This window comes from Hyperolius riggenbachi, chromosome 2 (assembly GCF_040937935.1).
Source record: "Hyperolius riggenbachi isolate aHypRig1 chromosome 2, aHypRig1.pri, whole genome shotgun sequence".
Taxonomy (NCBI): domain Eukaryota; kingdom Metazoa; phylum Chordata; class Amphibia; order Anura; family Hyperoliidae; genus Hyperolius; species Hyperolius riggenbachi.
The window spans coordinates 340093554-340110793 of NC_090647.1; the positions used below are offsets into that span (position 1 = coordinate 340093554).

Genomic DNA, 17240 nt, shown 5'->3' on the forward strand with positions numbered 1-17240 from the left:
CATGAATAGGAAATGTTTCACTGTGACAGTAATCCTTCATAGGTGTCTATTAATTAACTATCACTGGCAGTACTAAACCCCAAAAGGATACAATTCCTACACTACATTGTACAAGGTGAGGGCTGTCTAATCTTTGATTGGTGGGATGGCTCTTAGGGCCCGTTTCCACTAGTGCGGCGCGATTTTGACGGGAAAATCGCGACAACAAATCCACATGCGGTTGCGGTTTCATTGCCGTTTCTATGCGGATTTTCACGTGGAATTGCTCGCGGTTTGCACAACGCGATTTTAACCATGTCAATGCCGGCAAGCATTGACATGGGTTTTCAAGCGGAAACGCACGCGGAAACGCCGGGAAAACTTCAAGACAAAAGCGCTTGCGGTTTTCCTATTAAATTACATTACCGACTAATCGAGTGCGGGTGTGCGGCGTGCAAATTCTGATCTGCCGTGCAGATTTTTTCTGCACGACAAACCGCACAGAATCCCGCACAAGTGGAAACAGACCCATCCACTTGTGTTGTCTATGCGAATCTGCATGCAGGAAACGCATGCAGATTCGCTCTAGTGGAAACGGGCCCTTAGTGATCACAAGATATTCAGGAAAAATTCAGTTGTCAGAAATAGGATCTATGTACTTTTATCAGGTAAGTGAATAAGAAAGTGATATAGCCACAAAACCACCATTAAATTGATGAGTGACTAAGCCCATTCCCATTATCTTATCCAAGCTGTATCATAAAATGATTTTATTTCAGTTTAGATACACAATGGACATTTACTAGGGAAAAAAATCACTGCTGAGATATCTTGTCTATGAAAAATGATCAGACTTTCATGGCACTAATGCTGATCGATTATGACATCTATAACTTACCTCCCCAAGCCTACATTCTCAATGTGTCTGATACAATGTGCTTTCATAACTGCCCATACCTCATTATAATCCCATAGTTTTCACTCACCCAGTAAAGTACATCTGTCCATCCTTCCATTGTTATGCATTGATATACAGTCAGCATTGCAAAACCAAAATTGTCAAAATGAGTAATGCCGTCGTTAGGTCCTGGCCACCATCCCCTGCACACCGTGCCATTTATTGTGCATTGACGGCCTGTAGTGCTGCATGGAGCAGGTCCCTCAATCTCTTCTGAAGCAATGACATCTGTAAACAGGGGTCATGTATTAGAATTTTTATTAATATATTGGCTATGTTATTCATCTATCCCTTTATCTAAATACATAAGAGAACAAACAGTAAACTGGTACAAGAATAGCTGTAGTATCCTCCAGGTTCTGACACCTGTACATTTTATACTGATAGTGTATATGTACTAGTAGATCATGTATTGATCAATACTATTTGTTTTGTATTGTGATCTGTCACAGGGATCCAGAGTACATTTATTTTATTATTTATTTATTTATTGTATTTATAAAGCGCCAACATATAAAGTACATCTTCATAACAGTTCACAAATTGCCCACTACATAAAAGCATTTGCTTGCATTGATCACAGATGACTCTCACACATGGGGATAGGTAGATCTGCGCCCTCTTTGCTGGCTGTCTTTTACCATATGACGTCATTGGTCACTAGCAGGGACAGGAGATATGTGATATAAACAAACAGCTGAATAAAAGAGCATGGATTTCCTGATCTTTCATTAGCAAAATGTGACAAAAGGACAATAAAGGTGCATACACAACACACACAGATACTGTCACCAGGATCGGTACAGGTGACAGTTGGAGGCCAAGTTTTGTATAGAGGTGTTGCTATTAGCCTATAAGCTTGTTGCTATGGAGGGAGCTAGCGGGACAATGGCACAGTGCAGGATAGAGCATGAGAGGTGAGGAGGAGAATCATGTGCTTGGCCTTGCGCTCAGTGAAGTTGGTCCAGCAATCTAGTTCTCTTGGCGATACATCGCGGCTCGCAGCACACAGTCTAGATTCTAGATGCTTAGCAGAGGAATCCCTGACTGGTCACCTTGCTGGAGAATCCTCTAGAGCAGAGTTTCTCAACCCTGCCCTCAAGGCCCACCAACAGTACATGTTTTGCAGAAAACCACAAACATGCACAGGTGAGGTAATTAGTGTTTCAGCAGAGCTGATTAACTACCTCTGTGAATTTCCACAAAACATGCATTGTTGGTGGGACTTGAGGACAGGGTTGGGGAACACTGCTCTAGAGTATGTATGAGGCTTTGGTGAGGGGATTTCTTACAGTTGACAATAAGCAAACAGTTGGAAAATACAGCAAAAACGTTAACCTTATTCCACACTATCAACGATGAAGATAAAATGTTTGGACTGAGCAAGGCAATCATTCATAGCGTCTTTTTCTTTAAACTAATATTTCAAGTGGTTGAAGGTACACTACACTACTTAAAAGATAACATGGTTCAAGTAATATAACATTCTTACCTGTTCCAGCATAATAACAGGTCTTGTGCATTTTCCCAGAAAATAACTCTAGTCCAACAATTGCATATATAATAACCATGAAAAGTACCAGAAGACCTATGTGTAGGAGAGGCACCATTGCTTTAATGATAGAATTAAGCACCACTTGGAGGCCTAAAAGAGAAGTACACAATTATTAGGGAATGCAGAACTTATCTTCAGGCATATAAATCTACCTTGTCTAACTATTTTCCCTACAGAATTGGCTGAAACTTACTGGGTACTCCGGACACCAGACGCAGCGGTCTCAGAACACGAAACGCTCTCAGGGCCTTGACGTTAAATCCAGATCCTTTACCGGGGGCAGGTATGCCTTGAAGTTTGTGAATTTGTTCCAAGACAACACTGAATACTCTGCAATCATATATTCATTTAAATGTAAATTCAACATTATTTAAAGCAATGTAAATTATGAATGACTTATTTACTTCCTCTCTGCTCTACAAGATATGCAACAGCATAGTAACCTTTGAAGAAAGACATTTCTTTGTTACAGCTGATACAAATCCTGCAATAAACCATCAGTGTGTCTACTTCCTGCTTTCATGGAAGCAGACATAGGGTTAACATCCTGTGTTTACCTATTAGCTCTCTGCCATGGCAGCCAGCTAACAGCTGAGAGATCAAATTACGCTGGTGATTACTTACAGATGACGGGGAATTAGACAGGCAAAAGTTTCTAAGTACATAAAGGGTGCATTTCTTCTGTCCTGTGAAAGAGTTCAGGTCTACTTTAACAGAATGTAAACAAATATTCCCACAGCATGGTGCTTATATCCAAAGCCAAAGAAAACACAAATATGGTGTATATTTATGTAAAATCTGTGAAATCACTGTCCCCGTGATTTCATTAGGGGAAATCCCAATGAAGAAGATCTTTTGCACCATAAAGTCGTGGTTTTTCGACCTAAAAGTAGCTCAGAAAGGTAACTAATGGTAATCTTAGGGGGTGCATTTAGTTAGTGTCAATGTTAGTCCCAGATCATTTGGGGAGCATGGACCTAGTTCACAAGATCACCCAGTTTAATTGGGGCATCCATCTTCTTCCTGTCTATGCAGTTGTGGTGTCAAGTGATGTTCACGGCATTTGCAATAATTGCAGTTTGTTGGCTTTTGTTGGCATTAAATTGCAATGCCAGTGAAAGGATCTGTCTTCTAGATTCTACATGTAGTGTCCAAGATGAGACTTTGGGATCTACCACTGCGTTTACACAAACGATGCCAAAAGCTCTCCCCGGTGTTTAAATAAACGCTTATATTATAATCATCTGAATACAACAACATTCATTTCATTGGCCTTCAAAAATGCCACGTTTACCACCTGTGTAAACCAGCTCTTAGTATGTTAGATGAGTAAAGATAATCCCATTTATTTAGCTAAATCAATAAACAAGTTAAACTAGCTTTGAAAATGGGATATTTCTTATTCAGGCTTCCAGCCTTCAGTGGACAAGTATTAAAATATTTTGAAAGTTTACCTGTTCATTCTGTTAGTCAGCGATATTATCCTTCTATTACATAATGTTATCCTTTTATTACATGACATCTTCCTTCTATTACATGATATTATTCTTCTATTACATTATATTGTCCTTAGAACTTGGTACAATAACATGGTACAATACCCTTTTAGGGCTCGTTCACACCGGAGTTGTGATTTTGTGCCCTTATGGCTTTGTGTAAGGGCAGAATCAGTAAAGTATTTAGCAATTTGCATATGGTGGGGGGTTGGGGGGGGGACTGATGCACACCTTTCAATAAAATGGTGCTCGGCTTTGTATTATTATTTATTTATTTATTTTTCTGGTTGGACTTGATCAATGGATGTCTTTATTCAACCAAACTAACTATGTAACTATGATGTAACCAAACCCAACAATTGTTTTGAGGTCTCCCAGGGTCCTCTTTGTCAAGGAAGTTAACCACAGTGGCTTTCACAGAATGGTGAATTAGTACTGTTACCAAGAAGGTTAATATTGTGCACAGAATAGTGCTTTACTGCTATTGTAAAAGTTGTTATTGTGCATATTTCCATGAGCACATATTTCTGAGAGAAAAAGCCAGTCGCATATTTGCTTACAAATTTGCAAAGCTTTGCGAAGATGGGGTGGGGTTTCAAGTCTTATTTTGGCAGATTCCCTCACTTCAATTTACTAATATACTGTATATATACATTAGAATCTCAATTCTCCACCACCTACGAGGAACGATATATATGGATAAATGTGGTTTCTGGTTGCTTGATAGTTGCTGTTAAAAATTGTCCCAATATTGCAATGTATTAATGTTGAGATAAAATCATTAAAAACAAATGAAGACAAACTTAATGTAATCCTTTCCATACCAGCAGTCTCTGGCCCCTTAAAGAGAACCTGAACTGAAAATAAAAAGTCAAAATAACCATACACAGGTCATACTTACCTCTCATGTAGTCTACTACTCAATCTCTTTCTCCTCTCCTGCGTCCCATTTGTCCACTGTGATCAATGGATTTCTCCGTCCTCCATTTTAAAAATGGCCATTACCCCATAACAGCTTCCTGGTCAGCACACAGTTAGGGCAGAGACACACCAGAAAAGCTCCCCAAACGCTAGAGGCTATGTTTCTTTTTTTTACAAAACCTCATCGCTCCAGTGTGCATAGACACATAGGATAACATTAGCAGGGGTTTCAAAAACTCAAAACGAACAGAAAAACTCCTCTGGTGTGCACCAGGCCTCAAACTGTAATATCACCCACTTGAGCCATGGGGAAACATGGACATTACCTTGCACATTCAGTTGTAACTGCCAGCTGCTGATATATAACGGACAGCAACTGCTATATTTCAGCTCTGGCAAAATATTGTCAGAATTGGAAGGGATCACTGCAATAAGAAAATGGTGAGCTTCTGAGAGGAACTGTCAGTGAGGTAAGTATGTAATATTCATTTCCTCACTTCATGTTCCCTTTAAGGATGAGAGACTGCTAGTACCAAAAAACTTGTTTTTTTGACGAATCGCCGCATGGACCTGCCGCTCTCATCGGTCACACTGCTCACCCATCGCCACAAGCCTCTCCTTCTGCCATCAATGTAAGCCAATCACAAGTTTAGTAGCAATTTTATATTTCTGTTTGCCATTTCTGTGTCAAATCTTTTTGTTGAAAATTGAAAATAGCAAAGTTTCACAGCTATGATTCTGTATTCAGTTAGCCATGTTTACATTGAATGTATCCTTACCCCACAGATACAATGGTGAAATCCAGAACATTCCAGCCATTTCGGAGGTACGCGTCTGTATGCAGTATTAATCCATACGCTACAATCTTCAGAGATGCTTCAATAGTAAATATAAATAAAAATATGTATTCAATCTTCTCCTGAAAATGAGAACAGTCAGTACAACAATGATTAATATTTTGTTAATTGGCTCATTTTTATCCTCTTCCTCTAACCCTAGTTTATACAAGTTTATTGATGTGATGTGTGGCATTAGGTGTGAATCCAAAGGAAATTACTCTAGAGATCTAGACTGGAATGAACAGGTATAAGAGCTCTGGAGAACCTCCATGCTTGCAGGGTTTTTGTTGTCTGCTTTTTACCAACTTGTGGATATCGGAGAAAGGGCTGGTAAACATCCAGGGGAGGGAACACTTTTTTTCTGCGTTACACAGAGACCTTGAAACGCCTAGCAATGCTTCCTAAAGCTATGTGAGAATTGTCACCCTTCGGGGATCAGGAAAACATCCCTTGGGTGACAGTTTGGGAAATGATGTTGTACAGACACATTCCTAGCCTTGAGGCTAGCGATGTGTTCTGTTACTATGGAAAGGGGGGCAGAGGGAATAGCGATCGGCAGATAAAGAAGCAACTACAATCAATTGAGGGGGTTCGAAATAGCATTATGGTCATGCTTTGGTAATTGGGGGTCATTAAGGACCCAACAGGATTAAACATGCCTAATAGCAATATTGATCGGTGCCTGCTTTCCACAAATAGCAATCATGAGGTTTTGTACATAGCTGTATGTACATAACTTAAGCTGACATCACTGAACAAATATGCTCAGCAAGCAATGCACAGCCATGCTGCTTTCCTTAATTATATGTTCTGCAAGCTGAGGGACCCACTGGTAACATTTGCATAAGTTAACCCACCTTTTTGCAATGTAACTGAATTAATCCATATGTCCTTATACATTTTTGACTTGGACATTATTAGAAACGTTCACTAGAGGGCACTACAGGCCTTGACCACTGTGTCCTGGATCCAGAAACAGCCATTCTGAACAATTTGACCCTGTAGCGAGAAGGCTATGGGAGCTACCATATTTATTTCCTGGCTGTTCTGGCGATGTTTTGGCTTCTGTAGTGTCTAACTCACACACCTGAAACGAGCCTGCAGTTAGTGTGGTCAAACTTTTTTTTTTTTCATCAACCAAAGGTGTTTATTGATAGAAAAGGTTGGTACAATATAAAATACAGGTACAAGTATACAGACAGGGAAGAATTTATACGGATTAAGTATTGGCAATCAAGAAAGAGATATATTACACAGTGTACAACGTAGGTGGTCTTCACATTAAGTTAGAGTAGTTCAAGGTAACAAAAACCAAGTCTAATTCGAAAAAAACTTCTGACATTACCTGGGGTAACATATAACCCATAGACACAACGGGTTTTGTGTGAACTTAGAAGTGTGAGGTCAAGAGTTTAACCATTTGTCCCAAACTTGGTGGAATTTGTTGGGACATTTTCTATGGGAATAAACCAGTTTTTTAAAAGGTAAGTGTTTGCGGACTCTGGATTTCCAGGCTTCCAGTGTAGGGAGGATTGGGGATAGCCACCTGAAGGTGATACATTGTTTGGCCGCAAATAAGGATTCCATAATCAAAATTTTATCAAATTTCGGTGTATCTTCATGTAGGAGATTAAGTATACAAGTTTTGATGTCTGGGTCTACTGGGGACCCCATTAAATCGTGCAGAAAATTCGTGACTTGCTTCCAGAAGTCTGCAATGGGTGGGCATTGCCAAATGAGGTAGAGAAAGGAAGGGTTTAATGCTTGGCATTTAGGGCACAACGCTGATGCAGAGGGGGAGAATTTTAGAAGTTGGGAGGGAGTTAAGTAACTTTGGTGTAGGGTATAAATTTGTGTGAGGCGCTCACTAACACATGGAGAGATCTGTTTAGGAGTAGAGAGGCAATCCTCACATTCCTCCTCGTCCAGTTGAACCCCAATTCGTGTCCACTTGGATAAAGATTCCTTTATTGTGTGGGCAGAGCGATACTCCAATAACAGGGAGTATACTATGCCTATATGGTGTTTCATAGGGCCATCTTTGAGAGTCTCCATGATCAGGGAAGTATTGGTTAAGGGCAGGCCAGAAGGAAATTGTGCTTTGATGGCATGTTGAAGTTGCATGTACATGTATTGGCATATGGGAGGAAGATCAAAGTGTCCTTGGAGGGTTTGATAAGGAATGAAATTGGTGTTGTGAAGAATTTGGCCTAAGTATTGGATACCTTTGGTAGACCAGAGGTTAGTGTTATCTAAATGGTTTAGTTCAGGTAACTGGGGATTGTGTCAGAGGGGGGTGTGGAATTCTCTACTGAGGGAGGGAATAATTTTATTCGCCGCCTGCCATATCCTGGAAGTGTGGTCAAACTTTAGTTGGATCACCTGATCTGGATCCTCGTTTTAGGCCAGTGGGTTAACATAATAGAAGCAAATGATTAGCAGTAGAGATGGTCAAGGAGATGCAAATAAGTTCTCCTAAGCTTCAAAGTTTGCCAACTAATAGCAGGAAAAAAAATGTGTATTCCCATGTTCATCTCTATGGGGAACACATGGGAAAGACATGCACCATATAGCTATACAGTATATAAGTGGCCCAGAAATGTGAGGTGAAGTAGTCACATACATAACAGGAATTTTTATTACATGTAGAAAATTATTCTGCTCTAAGTAGTGTGAGTGCATGATAATTTGTTATTGCTGCCTAAAGATGGATTGTAAATTGCCATTTGGATCCTTTTTTTTTCCTATTTAAAGAGAAACTCCGACCAAGAATTGAACTTTATCCCAATCAGTAGCTGATACCCCCTTTTACATGAGAAATATATTCCTTTTCACAAACAGACCATCAGGGCGCTGTATAACTGATATTGCGGTGAAACCCCTCCCACAAGAAACTCTGAGGACCGTGGTACTCCTGGCAGTTTCCTGTCTGTGAACCTTGCTGCATTGTGGGAAATAGCTGTTTACAGCTGTTTCCAACTGCCAAAAAAAGCAAGCAGCAGCTACATCACCTGCCAGCCGTAAAAATGTCACCATGTGATAAATGTCAGAATGTAAATCAGGGATTTAAAATAATTTACAATGGGCAAACACTGACTAAATCATTTATACATAATTATTGTAAAAATGAAGAACTTTTTTATTACATTATTTTCACTGGAGTTCCTCTTTAACTAGTCTTTACTTTCCTTCACAAGAGTTTGCAATGTGGCCTTCTTCCTAGTTATTGTCATTCATACACATGTCTATATTGCCCCTTAAGTCAGATTCAAACTAATAGACAACTGATAGCTAGTGATGGTCATGTCTAGGAGAACTCATGGAGAAACATGTGATTTGTTTGATCAGCTGATAGATTTGCAAAGCTCTGTTTTGCTGTGATCACATGCTGCTTTTAGCACATGACCATGACTAGCCCATCAGAGACTTACATCCATCACCTGATCAAACAAATCACATGCTTCTTCATGAGTTTTCCTACACATGACCATCACTGCTGATAGCTGTGGTACTTTGGGTAGGGTGCATTCTTAATTATTACATGATGAGGCATGCAGCTAACCGCAACAGGCGCATCCATAGGGGAGACCAGCTAAATGTCTGCATCCTGGCACTTAATTAGAGTTAACAGTTCATAACAGTCTATTGCTGAATAAAGCTGGTACTTTTTCATAGGTCACTACAAGCATTAGACAGGATATTTATATTGAGCTCTTCTCCTAGCGGACTCAAAGCGCTTCAGGGCTGCAGCCACTTAGGGCCCACTCCATGGGTGACCAGGATAATTGTGGAGTCTTGCCCAACGACTCCTAACTGTTTTACATACTGGCTTGAGCTGAAATTTGAACCCTGGTAAAGGGCTCAAATCCTACATCAAAGGCAGCAGGCTACCAGTACTCTTTCCAACATATATTCAAAATGCATGACCCAGATCTGCATACATGTAATTACAGTACATCTTTTAGATATCTTGGGCCATATGCAATTCACCTTTTCTCCTGAGTTTTCTCTGGGTTGATGTTTTTACACCTTGTCCATACAATTCTTTTTAAGCCACCAGGAAGCAAGAAAATACACTGAATACTTTTGATAGTACTTTTATACCTACTTTTAAAAATGTTTTTATTTGCAAAGTGTTGAAAAATTATTTTGAACAGAAGATTAAAAATCATTTCCTAGGAGAAAACTTGAAAAAGTGAATTGCATATGGGCCATGATCTCTTATAATACTAAATAAAAGTTGAATGGTGCAAGTATTGTTACCAAGACAGTATTGGTGGAATTGGTGTCATCCTCTGGCATGGGCAAGAAGATTGCTAAAGCCACACAGTTGGAAAATATGGTCAGCAGAATGATCATCTCGAAAGGTCTGACAGGCTAGTGTTAAAGGAAATAGCATACACTATTGCAGCAAATAAACAATAATATACACAATATACCTTTTCTTCACTCACCTAATGGTGAGCTAACATCCGAGCATAGAAAGCCTAAAACATTTCAGAAGAGGAATGTGCATATATTTAGCATGTGCATGGTGTTCATATGGAAAACAAGGAATATTACATAAAACAAGTGAACTAAAAGATATCAATATACCTTTTGGACAGTGTTAAAGCAGAACTACAGTCTAGCATAACATAAAAAACCTGTCTCCCACAACTTCACTGACTGTCTTTTAAGACAGTCTAATTTATATTTCGCCCAAAGTAACAGCTTTCTGTGTGAAAAGTACATAAAGCTAGTACTAGAAGCTGTCATCTTGCATAATAATGTAATATCTAATTCAGTTTGTAAACACTACACTGCTTTTTTCACATTGGCCTCAATTCACTAAGATCATGTTGGAGATAATAAGGCAAGAGAAAACATACCTCCACACAGTGAGAGAGTTATCTTATCTCTTCATTCCTTAACTATTTATGCCTCTAGGACGTAGTACCTACATCCAGGAGGCCACGTGCGCGTCCGCGCTCTCCCGCGGCCGATCGCGCTCGTGCACGCGCACTCCCGGCCGCGGATTCGGTAGCCCAGGTCCAGGAATCAATGTATCGGGCTATGGTGCCCGATCACTGATTCCTCTTCCCCGCTGAAAAAGCGACAGCTTCTCTCGGAAGCTACGCTTTTTCTGAAGCTATGCCCCTCTAAGCGTACATTGTACGCTTAGAGTGACGTCATGTAAACAAACTCAAGATTGCCATCTTGTGGCCAAAAAGTAAAACTACAAGTAAAAGTAAAAAAACATTACAATACACAAATATTTCCCCAAATAAAACACTATTTATATCCCACCCTCTCAAAAATGCCCACATAAAATGTTTAATAAAAAAAAACAAAAACATTACTATAAAAAAAAACACACATAAATATTTACCTAAGGGTCTAAACTTTTTAAATATCTATGTAAAGATGAAATATTTCTCTCTATTTTTTTTCATAAGCTTGTAAATAGTGATGGATGCAAACGGAAAAAATGCTCTTTTATTTCCAAATAAAATATTGTCGCGATACATTGTGATAGGGACATAATTTAAACGGTGAAATAACCGTGACAAATGGGCAAATACAATACGTGGGTTTTAATTATGGAGGCATGTTTTATTTTAAAACTATAATGGCCGAAAACTGACAAATAATGAATTTTTTCATTTTTGTTCTTATTCTTACTGTTAAAATGCATTTACAGTAAGGTAGCTCTTAGCAAAATGTACCCCCCAAAGAAAGCCTAATTGGTGGCGGAAAAAACAAGATATAGATCAGTTCATTGTGATAAGTAGTGATAAAGTTATAGGCTAAGGAATGGGAGGTGAACATTGCTCGGATGCATAAAGTGAAAACGACTGAAGGCTGAACTGGTTAAGTTACCTCCTCTGTAGTTAATTTACCTCCTCTGTAGTTAATTAACCTCCTCTGTAGTTATTTTCACACGCAGTTAATAAACAGCCTGTCTTTAACTGTGGAGTTATTTTAAGGATTGAAGAGTTAACTTAAAGACAGAAGAGTTAACTTTAGGTTTGCCTGAGGTAAAATGTTTCCTGAATAAGACATGCCTCATCACCATGGTGACCACTCTAGAAACGTTATTAAAGACAGGAGATAAGCTTAGTGAATTGAGGCCATTGTCTTTGACATATTCATGTAAGCTCCTTCTCAAAGTATTGACTGTAGTTCCAATTTAATTGCAAACTGACACTGATTCATCATCTACATACACAATACTTTATATGTAAAGTACAATTCATAGATTTTGAACTATTTTTGCCTGCTCAGAGTCAAGAAGATAGGATGTTTTTTTTAATGAAAAGTCTCACATTTTTGAATTTAGTATAATTTCATTTATATATTCACCATGCTACTTTTTTTTTTTTTTTTTTTTGAAAAATTCAGATCAGAGCATGATAGCTCCAGGTTTCTGGCTTCTTCCCCTTTATAAAAAAAACATGTTATTTGCCTAAGTGTCATTTTGACAGATGATGCCCTCAACTGTTGTGCAGTTGAAGCTACTTTTAATTCTCTTTGTACATTTTCCTACATTATATTGTTTATTGTATCCCCCAAATTCTATAATCTATAGCAATTTATTTGACAACACTCTTCTGATTTGCTTTGAAAGATCACTGAAAACCATCCTTGCTTGTTTTCCACTGAGCACATTCAGCACCTTTGAAAATGTACTGTATTGTGTTAACTCGGTTAACACCTAATCCCAGTTTTAATCATATCGATGGCTGAATTCAACCAGTGTATGGGCTCCTTTAAACAACTAACATCTGCATAGTAGTGTTAAACAGCCAGATTGTTGGCTAATGTTGTACTTGTCTAGGAATTTCCTTAAACAATGAAAACTTGAGAAGTTAAGGGTCCCATACACTGAGACGATTTTTGACCGATCGATTGATTGAAATCCAATCCGATTTCAATCGATCTGACATGCTGGAAAGTCTAGGTTGATCTGTTGAGATTGCTTATCATTTTGCATTGGACCTAATGGAAATCTGATGGCAAAAAAATGCCATCAGATCGATTTTCAACAGATTTTATACTGAAATCTATTGGAAATCTGTAGTAAAAAATGTTCCTAAACACATCAGATAGATCACAAATCTATCTGATGATCTATCTGCTGCAAATCTAATGAGTGCATGGCCACCTTTACTCTGAGAGAGTAATCTGGAATTGTCTGGACAGTGTAATGGTTAAGAGCTCTGCCTCTGACACAGGAGACCTGGGTTCAAATCTTGGCTCTTCCTATTCCATAAGCCAGCACCTAGTCAGTAAGGCATCCTTGGGCTAGACTCCCTAACACTGCTACTGCCTACTGAGTGCACCCTAGTGGCTGCAGCTCAAGCACTTTAAGGCCCCATTGACACTAGAGCGTTTTGCTGGCGATTTCGGCAAAACGCTCAAGCGCTAGCGCTATGATACCCTAAGGGCCCGTTCTTATTTGAGGCGATTTGTGTTAATTACCGGCGATTAACGCAAAGTGTCAAAAGCAAACGCGTAGCCTGCACCATTTTCAGGCGATTTCCCGACGATCACGTTTTAGTGCTATAGAAGCGCTGAACGCGGTTGCGGAAAAATCATTGCAGTGTCCAGTGATTTTTCCGCATGTAATCGCGGTAAATCACTCCTCCAAAACCTTTTGCACTTTTAAGTGTCAGTGGGGCCTGAGTCTCCCAGTAGAAAAATTCACAATATAAAAGTTATTTGTCTTGTTTAGAGCAGAAAATACCCATTTGACGCTGCTTTATATTTCTTTGGAAATTTATGTCATTACGGTAATTTAGAAAGCATCCTTGCTTCAGTGCATATTTTTCATGACTTTTGCACAGTACTTCATAAATTACATTTTTTTTTTCTTATTCGGTACTTATTTAAATTAATCTTTATTGAGTTCTCCTTTGACCCAAAATGTAAGGGAAAAAAAGCTAAAAAAAATAAATTAAAACAATTGGTTAACACTTTCATTTGTGTTTTCTAGCAGTGAATTTATAACTACAGCTCCAGGAAACATAAAAAGTTCATGCCCAGATTTTCTGTGGATCTAGGAGAGCAGCTTAGGCAACGGTACACAAAACTCCAGCAAGCTCAACATAAACCAGTTTTATCATTTAACAAAGCTCCAGCCAAACATGCAATAAATGGATGTTGAAGTATTTCCAAAATTCCTCTGTTGCATGAATTCAGTGATGATCGGGACATGGCCCACATTGATGAAATAATAAACAATACTGGAATTTTTATATTGGAATATTTATAATGAATATTGTAACAGACTTGACAAAGGATACTTCCATTCCACAATGTTTATGCAAGCTTTCCTAAATTTGTTTTGGAGTCCGAGGCAGAATAATGTCCGAGGAGGACGTGGGGGAGGCGGCACCAAGGGTCTCCTTTTTTTTTTCTCTTGTGGGCACTCTTCTCCTGCTGCTTTTGTCACATCCATCCTTATACTGTCAGGTTGTCGTGTTAATTAAGTTTCCTTTATTTTTTCAGTCAGTTCCTGTTGTGCACATTAAAATTAGATACAATTATTTTATTATAAGTTTAGCATTTTATAAAATTAACTTTACATGTAGTAGTTAAAACTCAAAAATGTACACCTGTCAGCTGCTTCCACATAGAGGTAGTCAATCTTTCCAGTGTGAAGCAAGCACTCAGGAATGGAAAGCTTGGTGTGCCTTGACTCTCAGTACTCCGCACTTCAGTACTCCACTAAACAATCCACAGTAGAGTCGGCACCACCAAATTGTATTTAAAGCTCTTTTATTCCATCAAAGATTGGGTAAAAGTAATCTGTAGCAGCGACAGCCCTGCTGTTTCGGTCATGCGACCTTTCTCAAGCTGTTCAGCATTACAAATCATTATGTTTAAAACCAACACACTTATATACCCCCTTTATCCATATCCAGCCAATCAGATTTAAACACCAACAGCCAATCAGTAAGAAGTGGATATCCAGTGGACCTGATGGGGAACAGCCTCACCTAATATTTAAATTACACCACTCCCTTTTGGTGCATCATAGCATAGCCTATTCCTCCTATATTATCCCCTCCCTCTCATTAAGAGAATATGGGGAGTATTATGCAACCACCTATGTTCACAGACTGCCTACTTACCAACCTCCGTTTAGCAGATGGTTCGTGTATGGTCTCCGCCCCCCCGCCGCAGCTTCACGTCCACAACATCCATATGCATCACTTCCCCTTTCCATGCGTCCAATCAGACGCATCCATCATGCGTACAAACTAAGTCGCATGTCCGCAAGCGTCACTAGGATGGCGCATATTATATACGCTACATCCCCATAGCGACGCTATACGCATAACCATGGCTACCAAGCCACAAGGTATACGCGTCCATATCAATTTAATGAGGCTAAGAGTAGGGAATCTACTCATATCGCTGCTGAAGGAAGAAGAGACTCACCACCTGCTGTCTGGAGATGGTATTGCAACCTTACAAGGGAAAATGTAAAATCAAAGGATGTCAACAAAGCCTCCTTATGGCTGCCAGCTTCCATCTAGAATTAAACAAATAAATACAATATTAGAATAAGATCCTCTAAATACTTTTTGGCAGACACAGCAGCAACGTAGGACTACAAGTCACTATAATTCAATTATCATAAACAAGGCAACAGATCAATTCTCTATTCATCCCTCCCCTCCCCAAAGTACCCAATCTGCGGATCCACCTTGCTTCTTTGGTCAACAACATCTCATTTCTATCCCCTCCCCTCATATTAAAGGGGACTTGGTCAATTATCTGAACTCTTAACTGTGCCACCGAGTGTCCAAATTGTTTAAAATGACAAGAGACTGCTTGATCTTCCTCACCATTTCTTATCGCTGTTTTATGGGACGATATCCTATCTTTCAAGGCTTGAGTGGTCTAGACCACTCTTGACCAAGTCCCCTTTAACCTCCCTGGCGTTCTATTAAGATCGCCAGGGAGGCTGCGGGAGGGTTTTTTTTTAAATAAAAAAAAAAAAACTGTTTCATGCAGCCAACTGAAAGTTGGCTGCATGAAAGCCCACTAGAGGGCGCTCCGGAGGCGTTCTTCCGATCGCCTCCGGCGCCCAGAATAAACAAGGAAGGCCGCAACGAGCGGCCTTCCTTGTTTTGCTTACATCGTTGCATAGCGACGAGCGGAGTGACGTCATGGACGTCAGCCGACGTCCTGACGTCAGCCGCCTCCGATCCAGCCCTTAGCGCTGGCCGGAACTTTTGTTCCGGCTGCGCAGGGCTCGGGCGGCTGGGGGGACCCTCTTTTGCCGCTGCTCGCGGCGGATCGCCACAGAGCGGCGGCGATCAGGCAGCACACGCGGCTGGCAAAGTGCCGGCTGCGTGTGCTGCTTTTTATTTTGTAAAAATCGGCCCAGCAGGGCCTGAGCGGCGACCTCCGGCGGTGATGGACGGATATATTCGTCCATACCGCTGAGGAGGTTAATATGAGGACTAGGAGAGGGGATAGAAATAAGATGTTGTTGACTAAAGAAGCAAGGCTGGATCCGCAGATTGGGTACTTTGGGGAGGGGAGGGATGAATAGAGAATTGATCTGTTGCCTTGTTTATGATAATTGAATTATAGTGACTTGTAGTCCTATGTTGCTGCTGTGTCTGCCAAAGAGTATTTAGAGGATCTTATTCTAATATTGTATTTATTTGTTTAATTCTAGATGGAAGCTGGCAGCCATAAGGAGGCTTTGTGGACATCCTTTGAATTTACATTCTCCCTTGTAAGGTTGCAATACCATCTCCAGACAGCAGGTGGCGAGTGGTGAGTCTCTTCTTCCTTCAGCGGCGATATGAGTAGATTCCCTACTCTTAGCTATCACTCTCCAACCTTCGATACCTTTAAACATGCGCTCTACCCTAACTTTTTCTCCTAAATTTTCTCCTATGTGATAATTTTAAACTTGTCAATAAAATACCATTAAAGCCAACAGAAAGCAAGAAAATACTCAACTAACTAATTTTGATAGTGCATTTTTACCTACTTTTTGGTACTTTTACTATTACAAAGAAAAATAAAAAAATTACCTCCTAGGAGAAAACTCAGAATAAAAAGTGAATTGCATATGGGGCCAGGTGTAGAAAACTGGTTGGAACCAGTACCTATTTAGTAAGGAGAATTTGGGCAAGACTCCCTAATGTCCAAGGATGACCTACTTAGCACCCTTAGTGGCTGCAGCTATCAAGTGCTTTAGGTTTTAATATTTTTTATTGAATTTTTTTTTAAATTATAATACAGTCATTTCAATGACATATCTTAATAACGTCAACATCAAAATTACATCAAAGGAATAAAATATCAAGGACTAATTGAATAATTACAGTGTATAGTGTAACATGATCTTCATCTATACACTTATACATTTTTCAAAATGTGTCCAAAACATTTTCAATAAAATACAATTAAAGAGACACTGAAGCGAAAAAAAATATATGATATAATGAATTGGTTGTGTACTATGAATAATTACTAGA

At 39.5% G+C, this 17240-nt stretch overlaps 1 protein-coding gene and 1 long non-coding RNA gene across 4 annotated transcripts in view; one reads left to right on the forward strand and one right to left on the reverse strand.

The window, feature by feature from the left end:
* The window catches only part of LOC137546700 (uncharacterized), a 28874-nt gene extending 23048 nt beyond the window's left edge, over positions 1-5826 (forward strand). Inside the window, exons 1-3 of one of the 2 annotated variants that reach the window (XR_011026323.1) lie at positions 1768-1854; positions 2669-2775; positions 5696-5826. This is a non-coding gene — a long non-coding RNA (uncharacterized lncRNA). Of the gene's footprint in view, positions 1-1767; positions 1855-2668; positions 2776-5695 lie in introns of those variants that run through there. The other variant, XR_011026324.1, reaches the window with a different exon arrangement.
* Positions 1-17240, reverse strand: part of CACNA1S (calcium voltage-gated channel subunit alpha1 S) — a 211924-nt gene that overhangs the window by 128379 nt on the left and 66305 nt on the right. For both annotated transcript variants that reach the window (XM_068269453.1, XM_068269454.1), the window contains 6 exons: positions 14037-14248; positions 10012-10117; positions 5689-5828; positions 2686-2822; positions 2430-2582; positions 966-1165 (listed from right to left, as the gene is read on the reverse strand). In XM_068269453.1, coding sequence (XP_068125554.1) covers positions 966-1165; positions 2430-2582; positions 2686-2822; positions 5689-5828; positions 10012-10117; positions 14037-14191 — 891 coding nt within the window. In that variant the 5' untranslated portion in view covers positions 14192-14248. The remainder of the gene's footprint in view (positions 1-965; positions 1166-2429; positions 2583-2685; positions 2823-5688; positions 5829-10011; positions 10118-14036; positions 14249-17240) is intronic.